This window comes from Octopus bimaculoides, chromosome 5 (assembly GCF_046866305.1).
Source record: "Octopus bimaculoides isolate indiv1 chromosome 5, ASM4686630v1, whole genome shotgun sequence".
In the NCBI taxonomy this organism is placed as follows: Eukaryota; Metazoa; Mollusca; class Cephalopoda; order Octopoda; family Octopodidae; genus Octopus; species Octopus bimaculoides.
The window spans coordinates 105,162,432-105,177,462 of record NC_142932.1 but is presented as its reverse complement, the minus strand read 5'-3'; the positions used below and the strand labels follow the sequence as shown (position 1 = coordinate 105,177,462).

The following is a 15,031-nucleotide window of genomic DNA, read 5'->3' as shown; positions in this document are numbered from 1 at the left end:
TATACGATGGGCTTCTTTCAGTTTCGGTCTACCAAATCCACTCACAAGGCTTTGGTCGGCCCGAGATTATAGTAGAAGACACTTGCCCAAGGTGCCACGCAGTGAGACTGAACCCAGAACCATGTGGTTCGTAAGCAAGCTACTTACCACACAGCCACTCCTACGCCTGATTAATTCAAAACAATGTGAATAAATATGCATTACATTTGACAAAGTAACCTGAATACTAAACAGTTAAATGACTAACATAAAATGTTACATTTTACTATTGACCATACATATTTGGTTTCAAATTTTGGCACAAGGCTGGCCAACTTTGTGGGGAGTTGGGTAAGCCAATTACATCAACCCCAGTATTCAACTGGTACTTATTTTATCAACGCAAGAAGGAAGACAGGCAAAGTCAACCACTGCAGAATTTGAATTCAGAACATAAAGGCAGATGACATGCTGCTAAGCCCAGGGTACTATCAATTCTTCCAACGGCATTCTGTCTGTCATTATGTTTTGAGTTCAAATCCCACCAAGGCTGATTCTGCCTTTCATCCTTTCATGATAAATAAAATAAGGGGTTAACATAACTGATTTACCCCCAATTGCTGGCCTTGTGCCAAAATTTGAAACCAATATATAATTTTTTTTCTAAGAATTGGAAATATTTATCTTGCATCTTTTACATGTTTCAGCTACTGGACTGCAGCCATGCTGGGGCACTGCCTCGCAGGAATTGGTAAAACAAATCAACCCTGGTTCTCAAGCAGTGATGAAGACAAACACGTGTGTGTGTGTGTGTGTGTGTGTGTGTGTGCGTGCGTGTGCGTGTGTGTGTGTGTGTGTGTGTGTGTGCGTGCGTGCGCGTGTGCGTGTGTGTGTGTTCATACACCAGGCTCCCACAGTTTCCGTTTGTCAAATTGACTCAAAAGGCACTGGTCGGCCAGGGAAATAATAGAGGGCACTTGCTGAAGATGCCACAAGGTGGGACTGAACCTGAAACTACAAGGTCACAAAATGAGCTTCCGAACAACACAGCCATGCCTGTACACATTTATTGCATGGAAAGTAGACATTAAATGATGATGATATGACATAATATATGTATATATATATACTTTATTTAAAAGCAGCAGAAAAACTGTCCGATGAACGGGAACGTGAAACTCTGAGTAACAGCTTTTGTTATATTTCTGCTGCTTTTAAATAAAGCATATTACTCTACCTCTGGTATTTGAGTACTCTTTTTTCCACCTTGTTTCACATTTATGTGCTTACACCGGTATATATATATATATATATATATATATATAATTGATGAGGGAAATGAAAAATGGATTTGGTATGAATTTTTATTGAACACGACAATCATTTTGACTCGTCTTGCAGCTGTCTCTTATGGGTATTGCGCATCTAGTTGTGTTGCATCAATCAATGCAGTCTGTATTACCTCAGGTGTTTGGTGTAAAAAGATATCCTGTTACATATACTGAATTCCACTTGGCATGTTGTATTCGCTTGTAGTATGTGAGTACACTGACATAGATCCAGTGAAAACTATACCTGACATCAGGTAGCCTAAAGAGTGAATATGCTTTGACTGATATACTACTAGACATATACCCGAGTCCAAATAATTACTGTGTATATGTATATATGTGTATATATATATATATATATATATATATATATATATATATATATATATATATATATATATATTATATCTCAAATTAAAATAATGAATGATTCAAATTATACTAAAAGAAGGTCAAAGGCAAGACATATTTTGTTTCTTTATTTCATATGCAAATTTGGCAATATAAATACCCACCCCACTGACAATTTCTTTGAAGCCTATTGGGATATGCTCACTTGGAAACCTAACTATGCAGCCTATTGAAGACAGCCACATTCTCAAATATCCTCAATATAAAAATCCTTCTTGCCTACCTACAGCGCAAAAGCAACTATCAGGCAGAGTGGTCAATAGCCGTCAAAAGAAGTATTGTCAAACAAGTTTTTCATCATCAAATTGGTGTATAATCTTTTTATATATTCAACTCCTCTAAAGAAACATTATCTTTCCAGTAATATAAAAAATTCAATTACAGTATTTTTTGGTATACAAACTGAATTTTTCAAACCAGAATTTACAGCCCAAAACATAGTTTGTAGGTCAAGATAACTTTGGAGAGCCAAACATTCCATGTGAAATGCATCAGGATCTGAAAAAGAGGTGATGTTGTTTCCATGTTTACACTACATATTTTATACTATATACCAGTTATATGCCAGAAAATACAGTACTCTTTACTCTTTTACTACACAAAGTAGTAGTAGTAATAGTAGTGGTAGTAGTCGTTGTTGTTGTTGTTATGGTGGTGGTGGTGGTGGTGGTGGTGGCAGCAGCAGTGTTGTTTCAGAAATTCTGTCTTATATGAAATTTAACAGTGTCTATTACTGTTGAATAGTTTCTTTAGTTATCTTTCTCTATAAACCTAATTAGTTTCAATGAGCAATCATAAATAAAGAACATACATATATATATATTTAAAAGTGTTTACCTCATCGCCTGATTCCTGTTGTGAACTCATCTTTCCTGAAAAAAGTTTGAAAAAAAAAAAAAAAGATTTTAAAAAAAATTAGAATTTGAAACAAATAAAAACACTGACGATGAAACTTAGTTTATTACTTGTCCCAAATTAACTACTAAATATGTTTGTTTTGCAATTTTAACTGCTGCTTTACTCTCAATAAATATTTCGCTTTAAAAATATTTCTGAAGAATGAAATTATTTTAAAGACAAATTATGCAAATTTCACAAAACTTCACACAAAATACCAAGGCTAAATTAAGTGATAGGATTATGCATCATTACCATCATGTTCTTGTGACTGGTGCAGCTTGAAAACATGCTAAATCTTGATGCTTTGGCACTCACCAACTGCCTCTGATCTTTGTCACATTGGGTGATGTATGTGCATGTACACATACTCTACGCATTTGTAGCAAGTGCTATTTTGATACTGTTATCAAACTTGATTATGTTATGATGGATATATCTGAATATATCTTTATCTCTAACTTAACAAGGATGTGTTATTAGAACATTGAATACGGCATTATTAGCCTCGAGAGACCTTCTCATACAGGAACTTGGTGCATAAAAGCACACACACAAATCATAGCCGACAGGAAGCATCTGTTATGGGGGAGCTGTAATTCATATCACATGATTTTAGTCTATTGGACCTCATCAGTGGGAGGTGTCAATGATCGTATTCCAGGAAAACAGCAGAAAGATTGGGTATTTTGCCCTTATATGATGGAAAAAGTTGTCTGCTGACAACATTTTCCATCATGTATGGGTAAAATATCCAATCTTTCTGCTGTTTTCATGGCTATACTGCGTTCGAAATATTACTATCTTGTCTGTATTATATATATATATATGTATATATATATATATATTTGAGCGAGGTCGTTGCCAGTGCTGCTGGACTGACTCCTGTGTAGGTGGCACGTAAAAAACACCATTTGAGCGTGGCCGTTGCCAGTACCGCCGGACTGGCCCTCGTGCCGGTGGCACGTAAAAGTACCCACTACACTCTCAGAGTGGTTGGCGTTAGGAGAGGCATCCAGCTGTAGAAACTCTGCCAGATCAGATTGGAGCCTGGTGCAGCCATTCGGTTCACCAGTCCTCAGTCAAATCGTCCAACCCATGCTAGCATGGAAGACGGACGTTTACTGATGATGATGATGATGATGATGATGATGATCCCATCAGATATTTGCTCAAAAGCCAAGTATGGAGCCAATGAACCACTATATATGCATATACACACAAATATTTCATTTGTAAATAACTTACTTTCACACTGGTTCTGAAGAAGAAATTCCTGCAAACAGAAAAAAAATGAACATTCAGAAATGGAATCAAAGTTAACTTGATTCAATATACAACAGGTTAAATGGAAACAAACATAGTTAAGTGTTGATCAGCCAAAATTGTTTATAAAAAGAATTAAATTATAACAAAATATAGAAAGAAACAATCATCTCTAATAGTTTAGTGGAATATATTTTATGCTATCAAGAAAGAGAGAGAGGAGAAATGACAAGTGAAAAAGATGTGCTTAGCTGATTAAGACCTCATCAAGTAATCTCAAATCAAGAGATATTCCAGCCATGACAATCCAGGACGGTGACAAGTACAATGAGAGATTAAACTGCAGTTTCTAGCATATCAAATGACCTCACAGCAGTTTTGTTGTTTGTAGCTATACATGCATTTGTGGGTGTATGCATCTCTGTGTGCATGTATGTATGCTTGTGTATGCAGATAAGTGTGCATAAACATGTAAATATGTGTGAACGTATGCATATACATAGGTACGTGTATGTATGCGCATATAGTGCATATATGTGTGTGTATGAGTTTGCAGGTAGGTGTGCATGTATATATCAAAATGTATACGTGTGATGGGTAGAGAGGGCTATTACGTGTGTGTGAAGACACTTGTATAATTTTGTCTGCATTGTTTGTTTATAGACACAGGTATGCCTCCTTGTATTTATATCTCAGTGTGTGTGTGTGTGTGTGTGTGTGTGTGTGTGTGTGTTAGAGTGAATACCTGAATAATGTTTCCCTCCTCTTCTTTCTCAACAGTTTTCATATCTATTGATATTCTTATTTTCTTCTGAATCTGACCATGCGCACCTCTTCTACTAAACCTCATCCCATCCTTCTCTTTTCTCTCTCTTTCCCTCCCACCTTCCCTCTAATCCCAGTTTACATTTCCTTTGGCACCACTTAACTTTTCTTAAGAATGCTCATTCTCAAGGAATAATAATTATTCCATTGTCTAAACCATTTCACTGTTAAAATGTATTCCACGATGAAGATGGTAAAATTATTTCACCAACACAACATCACTAGTTTACTCAAATTCAGCTGTTTAACTATACTATCACTAATATTTAAGAGTGTTTCTGGAAGGTCAATGACCTTATTCATGTTTACTGCAACATTCATAAACAACATTATTAACTCCAAAAAACAAATACTGACTTGTCTATGAATTACATGATCGTAATAATAATAATAATAATAGGGGAATGTCATGGCCAATGGGGGAGCGTCATGGTAATAGGGGAGCGTCATGGCCATGTGTTGAAAGGAATTTTGGAGGGTTTGGATAATTCACCTTTGGAAACATGGGTGTTTTGTTCAACATCTTTAAACAACTCTTATTTAGGGACCTTTTGAGTGAGATGGGCTACTCGACCTGAAGAAAATTCTAACTGGGTCCCACCTGCAAAGTCATGCGCTATTTATCTTCATATGCGATCATCATGTTGTGCACATATGGTTGTGATGCATGTGCCTGGTGTACCCTTCTCAGACAGGTAGTCATGATGCATATATTGGGCTTCGTATATTTGTACCCCAGTGTCACTTCGATGGCATACACTGCTCTTTCACACAATAATAATAATAATTCTGTTCTGCACATTGGTTCCCACGTAATAAAGCTCACACGTTAGCATTGAAGGAGAATTTCTGTACTTCATTCCATAGGTGTGAAGACTTAATGCATGCTTTCATTTCATCAGATCTTGTTCCTCTCAGAATGACTGGTAATGTCTGTCTGAAGTCTCCTGACAAAACTAATGTAACTCCTCCCATAGATTTATTGTTGCCGCTTATGTCCTTAATTATAATATTGCTACCAAAGGAGGTCATTTGGAAAGCAGAATTATAATCTCTAATGTTTTTCAAGAAATGCATGCTCCTTGGTGTGTTTCCCAAAAGCAATGCCTTCAAAGTATCTGTGGGTTTACCAAACGTCAGTAAAATAACCGTCCCTGCATCACAGCACATACTCGTGTTTTCTCTTTCTCATTTCTTTCTTTTAAGAAAACTGCACTCTTTTGACATTACTCCAATATCAATCAATTTCTCTGTAGAATAATCATGTTTTGGGTCATAGTTGAAAGCTGATCTTTTCCAAGTCTCCTTAAAAGGTGCAACTCCTTTGTCAAACATATTCAGACTATCTTGATCAAAATGCTTACGTCTTTCCTCTGAAGATTGGCGAAGTCTTGCAAGCAACTGTTTGCTCCTGGTTTTTTTCTTTGTCTCATCCCTCACTGACCTATTGTCTCATAGGCAACTCTGGCAGTTTTTCTTTGTCTTGTATCCTTTAATTGTCTTTCTCTTTCCTGCAGATTGCATTTTGTTGACGTAATTGTTCTAACCATTTTCCCCTTGTCTCTTGTGACTCATTGGCCCTGTGCGCAACAGCTTGCCTTTGGTCATTTTCATGTGTTTGCTGTCATTGTATGTCTCTGCATAATGTAGTGGGTGCTTTTTACGTGCCATTGACATGACACTGGCTTCGGCCACGACTATGATCTCACTTGGCTTGACAGGTCTACATAAGCACGGTATATCACCAACATTATTATTATTATTATTATTATTATTATTATTAAGGCAGTGAGCTTGCAGAATTGTTAACATGCCAGGCAAAATGCTTAGTGGCATTTCATCTGTCTCTATGTTATGAGTTCAAATTCCACTGAGGTCATATTTGCCTTTCATCATTTCTGGGTTGATAAGATGAGTACCAGCTGAGCACTGAGGTTGATATAATTGACCTACCCACTCCCCACCACCGTCGCCCCTGAACTTGCTGGCCTTGTACCAAAATTTGAAACCAATATCGAGGGAAGATTTTAATTTACATCACTTTAAAATACATAGATTGTATCAAGAGGATCAGGGGTAGTATCAGGTGGGTTGGTATCAAAGGGCTTAATTGCAAACTCAGAAATACTTACTATTTGTAGTCTCTGTCCAGAAGATTTAGCAAGTTGGTAAGCTGGAATAATGCAGAGAAGTTGTGTAAATCAGAGTTGAAAAATATATTCATTCCATTATAGAAACACTCAAGATATCAACATATTCTGTTTATAAAACATGCAAGGAAACATTAAAAGCAAATTCTATGACTGAAGACAAAAAGTAAAGAGAAAAAGGGGTAACATATGTGAGAGTGGGGGGAGCTTATCTTTAGAAAGCGTATAACAGCAATTTTGATTATAGTTGGAATATTAATCAGTTCAAACATAATCGATGACTAAATGGGTGATAAAATATGCAACAATTGTAACGAACCAAAAAATATAATTACAATCTGTACTTGTGAGGACAAAAAACATTAGTATAATGTTCAATTCTGGTCAAGAATGGTAAGGGAGATGACTCTATAATTTAAATAAATTAAAAATTATACGTGTATGCAATGATGAATAAGCCTGATCTTTGGTATTCAGTAATAAGTCTGGGCATGTTTCTCTGTTTTATTAGACAAGCTCAGTAAGGTGATGTCTTTACTAGTACTTTTTAACCAGTCATGAGCAAACTATGGCCCATGGTATGTCTAATGGTATGTCTAATGAATGGTATGTCTAATGAAAAATAACTTTGAATTCTTTTGTAGTGTGGACAAACTGATGATAAGCCATATCTCATGCAGCTTACCTTTTGATAAAGGTTGCCCATGCCTGTTTTAGACTTTAAGATGATCAAGATATAGAGTCTATGTGTGTAAACACTGAGATATGTTACACCTTATATGACTGAGAGGACAAATTCGCCTCCCCCCCCACCTCTCTCTCTCTTCATGTCATGCCAACACCACAGATGTTGGATCTGGTCAGCTTTAACATAAAACAAGTAGAATGTTCATTATGGATATGGCTGGATTAAATGCTAAAGGATTAAAGCAAGAAACACACACACACATGCGCACAAAAACTAATTGTATTACCTGTCATGTTAGGGTTGTTAGGTGAATAATAATTTATCTGAAAAAAAAAAAGAAAAAATTCAATAATATATTCATGTACAAAAAAATAAAATCAAGTTTTAAAAACTAGCAGATATCTGTCAACATGACTAGAACTGAAGAGATAAACTGTCAAGTCAGAATTGTTCAGAGATGCAATCATTCCTTGAAGAGACAGGAGAAGCTATCACTAATATTGACCAAAAATGTTGTTGTTTCTAGAAATGGCGAGATGCTGTTGTTTCTAGAACTGGTCAAAGATGACGTGTCCAGAATTAACCATACATGCAGTCATCTGTAAAGCTAACCTGAGATATTATAGCCTAAAGTACCACCCAGAGATCTGTCATTTCTAAAATCAGTCAGAGACTGACATCTCTAGGAACAATTATGATCAGCCAAATCTAGAAGCAGTCAAAAACTCCATCATGTGTAGAACCAGCCAGAGATGCTATGACTTCTAGAACTATCCAAAAGAACATAGCCCTAGCTCTAGAATATTACCACATTACAGACATTTCAAGGACTATGTAGACTAACAAAGAACTTTAGAAACTGCATATACAAACAATAAATATTTAAATGAAGTTAAAAGTTTTTGCATGTTTCTAAAAGGCTAACATGTGGCATACATGATGAAATCAAAGTCTCAGATCTAAATACTTGCCTGACAAGTACACCTCCTAAATACTGGAAGTAGTTTTCCTAGAAATATTTGTGCAGTGGACAAACATTTCTAGAACTAATATCAGAGCTTCAGATTTCTCTTCACATTTCAAAATGCACTGACATTTCAATTAGTTTACTTGCACTAATTACTGCAAAGTGTATAGTTTCGAAAGCATAAGTGTATGTTTATAAACTACTAACAAACTCTATCTTGCAACAACGGTCAAACACAGGACAGTTTCTACTTACATCTGCTCCTGAATACAGAATTCTCATTGTCTTCAGTATATCATCGTCCTGTGCAGCTTTTAGGAGGGCCTATAATAGATGAAATGAGATTTCAAATAAATGTATACACACATACATAATAATCATTTATTCATCATTATTATCATATCATCCTATAATAGTTCTGTTATTGGAGACATGAGTGTTATAATACACACATGTGCACATGACAGACTTTCAGTTTCCAATTGCAATGCTTCGGTCAGCCCAAGGCCATAGTACAAGATACTTGCCCAAGGTACCAAAGTCGGTTTTTATTGCATCTATGGAAATCAGACAAGCTTGTGATAGTTGCTGCTGTTAAATTCCAGATCAATCCTAATGAAGCAGTCTTCAAAATGGCAAGCAACACACCCATTGTTTGTTTTGTTTAGTTATATATATATATATTTTTTTTTAAGTACCCATGCCAGTGACACGTAACAACATCCGTGCTGGTGACACATCACAGCACCCGTGCCGGTGACATGTAACAGCACTTGAGCCGGTGACACGTAACAGCATCCGTGCTGGTGACACATCACAGCATCCGTGCCGGTGACACATCACAGCACCCATGCCGGTGACACATCACAGCACCCATGCCGGTGACACATCACAGCACCCGTGCCGGTGACATGTAACAGCACCCGTGCCGGTGACACATCACAGCACCCGTACCAGTGACACATCACAGCACCTGAGCTGGTGACATGTAACTGCACCTGAGCCAGTGACACCTAACAGCATCCATGCCAGTGACATGTAATAGCACCTGTACTGATGATACACAAAAGCACCCACTACACTATTGGAGTGGTTGGCATTAGGAAGGACATGAAGCTGTAAAAACCAAGCCAAAATCACACTGGCACCTGGTACAGCTTTCTAACTTACCATTTCCAGCTAAACCGTATAACCCATGCCAGCAATTCAGTTAATAAATATAAGACAAAAAACAAATAAACAATTGCACTTACCTCATTTAGCTCTTCATGGTTTTTATAACAATGATAATAGTTGACAAAAGCTTTGTTCTTGTACTTGTTTTCAATAAACAGCTTACGTTCTGCTTCATTCGTGTCCCAGTCAATGACAAAGTCTGGATTTTTATTAAATTCCCAAAAGTTATTTGCATTCTCGTTGCCAATTCTAAGAAGTAACTGCAAAGTTTCAAAAAGAAAATGAAATTAAAATTACGATGATATATTTTGTATCTTCTGATTATTTTTCAGCTCTTACCAGTCAAAGCATAGCATATCTTTTATCTTTCACTTGTTTCAGTCATAAGACTGTGGCCATACTGGGGCACTGGTATGAAGAATTTTTAGTCAAATGAATCAACCCTAGTACTTACTTTTTTAAAGCCAGGAACTTATTTTATCAGTCTCTTTTGCCAGACCACTAAGTTATGGAGTGGAGAAGTTAACACATTAACACCAGCAATCAAGCAGTGGTGGGGGACAAACTCAGGCAAAAAGACACACACAAAAAAAAAAAAAATATATATATATATATATATATATATATATATATATATATATATATATGATGGGCTTGTTTTATTTACCATCTACCAAATCCTCTCACAAGGATTTGGTCAGCCCAAACCTATAGTAGTAAAGAATTGCCTAAGGGGCACATAGAATCATGTGGTTCAGAAGCAAATTTCTTACCACACAACCATGCCTGCACACAGGTAGATGCATAAAATCTCTAAGCACGAAGTTCACAGTCTGAAAATTTATGATTTTGATAACTCTTTTACTGTAGAAATCAGATATATCCATTCAAAATTTTATTATCCATGAAATTAGAAAGTAGTTTTATATACCATTCCATCTTTTGTAGAATATTATCATACCAGTGGCACGTAAAAACACCCATTATACTCTCAGAGTGGTTGGTGTTAGGAAGGGCATCCAGCCGTTGAAACCATACCTAATCAGATGGGAGTCTGGTGCAGACCCTCAGCTTATCAGTCCTGGTCAAACCATTCAACCCATGTCTTCATGGACAACGGACATTAAATGATGATGATGATGATGATGATGATGATGATGATCTATCAACCTCACTGAGGCAACATGACTTGCAGGAAATGCCATGTTTTTTATTTTGTTTTTGTAGATATTTTAGCATTACTGGAATAACCCGCAATGTTAAATACCAGACTCACAGTTAAAGGATTAATAACAGACATTTAGACATGTAGGAAAGAACTTAAAATAAATTTATTCTATTATTGAAACTCAACATTTAAAAGAAGGTTTTAGTTAAAACAGTTAAATAAGGTTTACCAACCAAAATCTTGTATTGGTATTGATATCGCAGTAATGATATCTTACTAAAGATTAACCATAGGAACTTCAATATGATGGGTTTCATAAGTATTATTTTCATGCAACTAAAGGTAGAGTAGAGTTAAGCAGGTCAACAACAAAAAGGTTAATTTTTTAACGAACACTAAATTCTTAATAGGCATTGGATATTCAAAATTTCTTTTTAATTTTAAAAACTTTGTAATAAGTAAGCAAAAAAATTTTTTAAACGTAAATTCTATGCATCATATTACTTATAGTTCCTTAATTTCAAATTGCTAATCCCGCCAAATATTATGAAGAAATGATTATCTCCCTTGTAATACCCGAGACCACTAAGCGATTTTAAAATATAATTTTTGCCTAATTAAAAGTTGTTTTCTGTTGAATGGTAGAAATAAACCATAAAAAAATTATCATTTTTAACCTCTAAAATAGCTAATTATTTGATTATCAAATGAAATAATTAAATTGATCAAATCCCTTTTATAAAACTGAAGGACAATGATTTTAAAATTTAGATACAGGGCAATTGACCATGAATATACACTGTTACAATCATAGTTTTTACTCCCAAGCAAGACAACGTTATTTCCCTTTGGGCACCTGATTATAGAGAGAGGGGGAAGGGAGAGAGAGACTGAGAGAGAGAGAGAAACTGAGAGAGAGAGAGACTGAGACAGAGAGAGAGAGACTGAGAGAGAGAGAGAGAGAGATTGAGAGAGAAAGAGAGAGACAGAGAGACAGAGAGACTGAGAGAGAGAGAGAAACTGAGAGAGAGAGAGAAACTGAGAGAGAGAGAGAAACTGAGAGAGAGAGACTGAGAGAGAGAGAGAGAGAGAGAGACTGAGAGAGAGAGAGAGACAGAGAGAGAGAGACTGAGAGAGAGAGAGACTGAGAGAGAAAGAGAGAGACTGAGAGAGAGAGAGAGACTGAGAGAGAGAGAGAGAGACTGAGAGAGAGAGAGACTGAGAGAGAGAGACTGAGAGAGAGAGAGAGAGAGACAGAGAGAGAGAGAGAGACTGAGAGAGAAAGAGAGACTGAGAGAGAGAGAGAGAGACTGAGAGAGAGAGAGAGACTGAGAGAGAGAGAGAGAGACTGAGAGAGAGAGAGAGAGAAAGAGACACACACACACACACACTGAGAGAGAGAATGTATGTGTGTACAGACACGTATACATGCATACAAGAAGCAAGTTTATAATTATCAAACATGAAGAACTCTTAAGCAAATTCTATTAATGAATACAAATACAACTTACTTCTATTAGTGATGTAGTCCATACTTTAACATCCAAAGTCATTGACTTCACTATATTAAAATCTCGATGAATTCCTGAAGAAAATAACACAAAAGAAGATATAAAATATTCTCAAACCAACTTGAAACTCAAAGGAGCAGTAACACAAAAAAGAGAAAGGAAAACAAGAAGAGTTAATGTGTTATAATAATGAAATTATTATGTATAGTACTCGGGTGCACTATACACTACTATGTTTGAAATATTGAATATAACATCGTCACTTCTTCCACCAAACTAGTAAAATCTGCACACTAATATTCAGATATAGCAACATAGATTTAGCCCTTTTGTAATCATATTTCTGAGGAAGTAAACTATCCACGAATTTAGATCAATTTTTAAAATAATCAAGAAATGGTTGAAGATAAAATGCTTCACAGAATTTGTTCCAGCTCTTTACATTCTGAGTTCAAATCCTACCAAGGCTAACTTTGCTTTTTGTCTTTTTGGAGACTGATAAAATTAAGTGTCAGACTAGTTTCATTCTTCCTCGAATCTGTGGCTCTGTATTAAATTTGGAAGAATTTATTAAGACAGTAATTGGCACTACACAAATGTTTCTTATTCAAATTAAAATAGAAGATTGTAGTTGCACTTGTCTAACATTGACTTTAATCTTAAACCATTACATTAAAATTAGTCATTTCATCACCAGGCACCCCTCCTGTGCCCAACCAAACCAACCATGCCAAAACAGACAGCAGAGTTTGGTGCAATCCTTTGGCTTGCCAGCTCCAGTCAATCTGTCCTACCCATGCCAACATAGAAGACATGTTAAATGATGATATATAATATAATATATATATATATATATATATATATATATATATATATAGAGAGAGAGAGAGAGAGAGAGAGAGAGAGAGAGAGAGACTGCATTATTCAATTAATCTTACAACATAGTCCCACAAGATTTACAGGAGATATGCAAGCTGTTTCTACAAGGTCTACTTAGAAGCCCCATTTTGATATTGTCTTCATATAACAATGATAGTAACAATGGCAATGATGATGAAATTAACAATCTTATTAAAAACTTATAATTAACAAAATCTCACCTGAACATTTCAAACAAAACACCATGCCTAGGTCTATAGCAGCCCAAGTTGGTTCTGAAGCAAAGTGAAATCATTGTTAGAATAATTCAGAGGTTTGAGTTGTTCCTTATTTAAATAAATTCAAGCATATTCATGTGTTTAAGAAGTTCAGTTCATAATTTTGTGGTTCTGGGTTTGATCCCAATGAAAAGCTTGGACAAATGTTTTTTTTTATTGTAGCCTTTATGCATCCAGTTTGGCACGAGTATGTGTAGAAGAACATCACCTGCACATGTGTGCATGTGTGTATATGCATGTTTGTGTACACTAGTGTAAACTGATGCACCATGATGCAGCTCTCTCCCATACATTTACCCATCTTTTGTCCCTCATCTCCCAGCATGACGTTGCCCCAGTTTATACTCTTTCAAACTGCATGATGACCTCATTAGCACATGTAGAACTGAAAAAGTATCCAGTAAATGCTGTAAAGTGGATAGTGATAAGAAGGGCATCCAATCAAATACTGGAGCCTCGTGCAGTCCATGGGCCCAACAGATCCTGTCAAGCCATCTGACCCATTCCAGCATGGAACACAGACATTAATTAACACATTAGCTACCATATGTACCACTGATGGTTCATCACAAACTTCACACAACCACCATAAGCATCACAGAGGTGTATTTTCATAATTTGAGAAAATATTTTATTCTGTCTCTTTGAAATTATTTCAAGGCTATTTACATAACACAAGTGCTAAATATCAAAGTTTAATTATGAAATATTGTGAAAATGCAAAAATATTACATTTCCTTGTAATTAAACAGCTAACAGTGTAATCAAAAATACATGGTGGCTCCACTACTGAGTTCCAGTAACAGGTTGTGGCAGTTAAAATGTTAAATGATCCTGATAATCACTAGAAGTTAAACCAGAAAACATTGCTCGCTTTGAAACAAAGTACAGGGGCATTTTTATTTCAGAACAAGGGCAATATGAAGGCATAAGGCCCATGCTTTTTTCCAGGATTATTATCAATAATGCAAGTGACATAAAATGGCTTTAAATGAGTTTATGAACAGTGAAAAAATAGTGGTAGAGAGCTGAAGCACTAGAACATTACCTTCTAATTAATAGCAAAAAATTGACTGTTTTACCACAAAACTAACAGATCTTTATCTAAATTAATAAAAACAAAGAAAATAACTTTTCTCTTTCCAATGGGTTTTGAAATCAGGAATATGATTTGTCTTACCTTCCATTCCACAGTCAGCACAATGTTTGTTGCTATTGTTCTCCCAGATTTTCCTTGCAATCTGAAATTCGAACATATATATACCAAAATAAATACATGCATGCCAAAGAATTAGATTCTATCTACAGCACAATCCAGACAGTCATTTGCAAGCAGGCAGGTATAGGTAATTATATATATATATATATATATATATATATATATATATATATATATATATATATATATATATATATATACATACATACACACACACACACACATGCATAAACATATATATATACACACGCACACACACACACACACACACACATGCATAAACATA

At 35.7% G+C, this 15,031-nt stretch overlaps 1 protein-coding gene across 23 annotated transcripts in view; it reads right to left on the bottom strand.

Moving 5' to 3' along the window:
- The window catches only part of LOC106870742 (arf-GAP with Rho-GAP domain, ANK repeat and PH domain-containing protein 2), a 285,612-nt gene that overhangs the window by 47,700 nt on the left and 222,881 nt on the right, over positions 1 to 15,031 (bottom strand). For all 23 annotated transcript variants that reach the window (XM_089352850.1, XM_089352854.1, XM_089352845.1 and 20 more), the window contains 9 exons: positions 14,707 to 14,767; positions 13,470 to 13,523; positions 12,370 to 12,443; positions 9,768 to 9,950; positions 8,770 to 8,838; positions 7,834 to 7,870; positions 6,842 to 6,882; positions 3,867 to 3,894; positions 2,559 to 2,593 (listed from right to left, as the gene is read on the bottom strand). In XM_089352850.1, the coding sequence (XP_089208976.1) occupies positions 2,559 to 2,593; positions 3,867 to 3,894; positions 6,842 to 6,882; positions 7,834 to 7,870; positions 8,770 to 8,838; positions 9,768 to 9,950; positions 12,370 to 12,443; positions 13,470 to 13,523; positions 14,707 to 14,767 (582 nt within the window). The remainder of the gene's footprint in view (positions 1 to 2,558; positions 2,594 to 3,866; positions 3,895 to 6,841; positions 6,883 to 7,833; positions 7,871 to 8,769; positions 8,839 to 9,767; positions 9,951 to 12,369; positions 12,444 to 13,469; positions 13,524 to 14,706; positions 14,768 to 15,031) is intronic.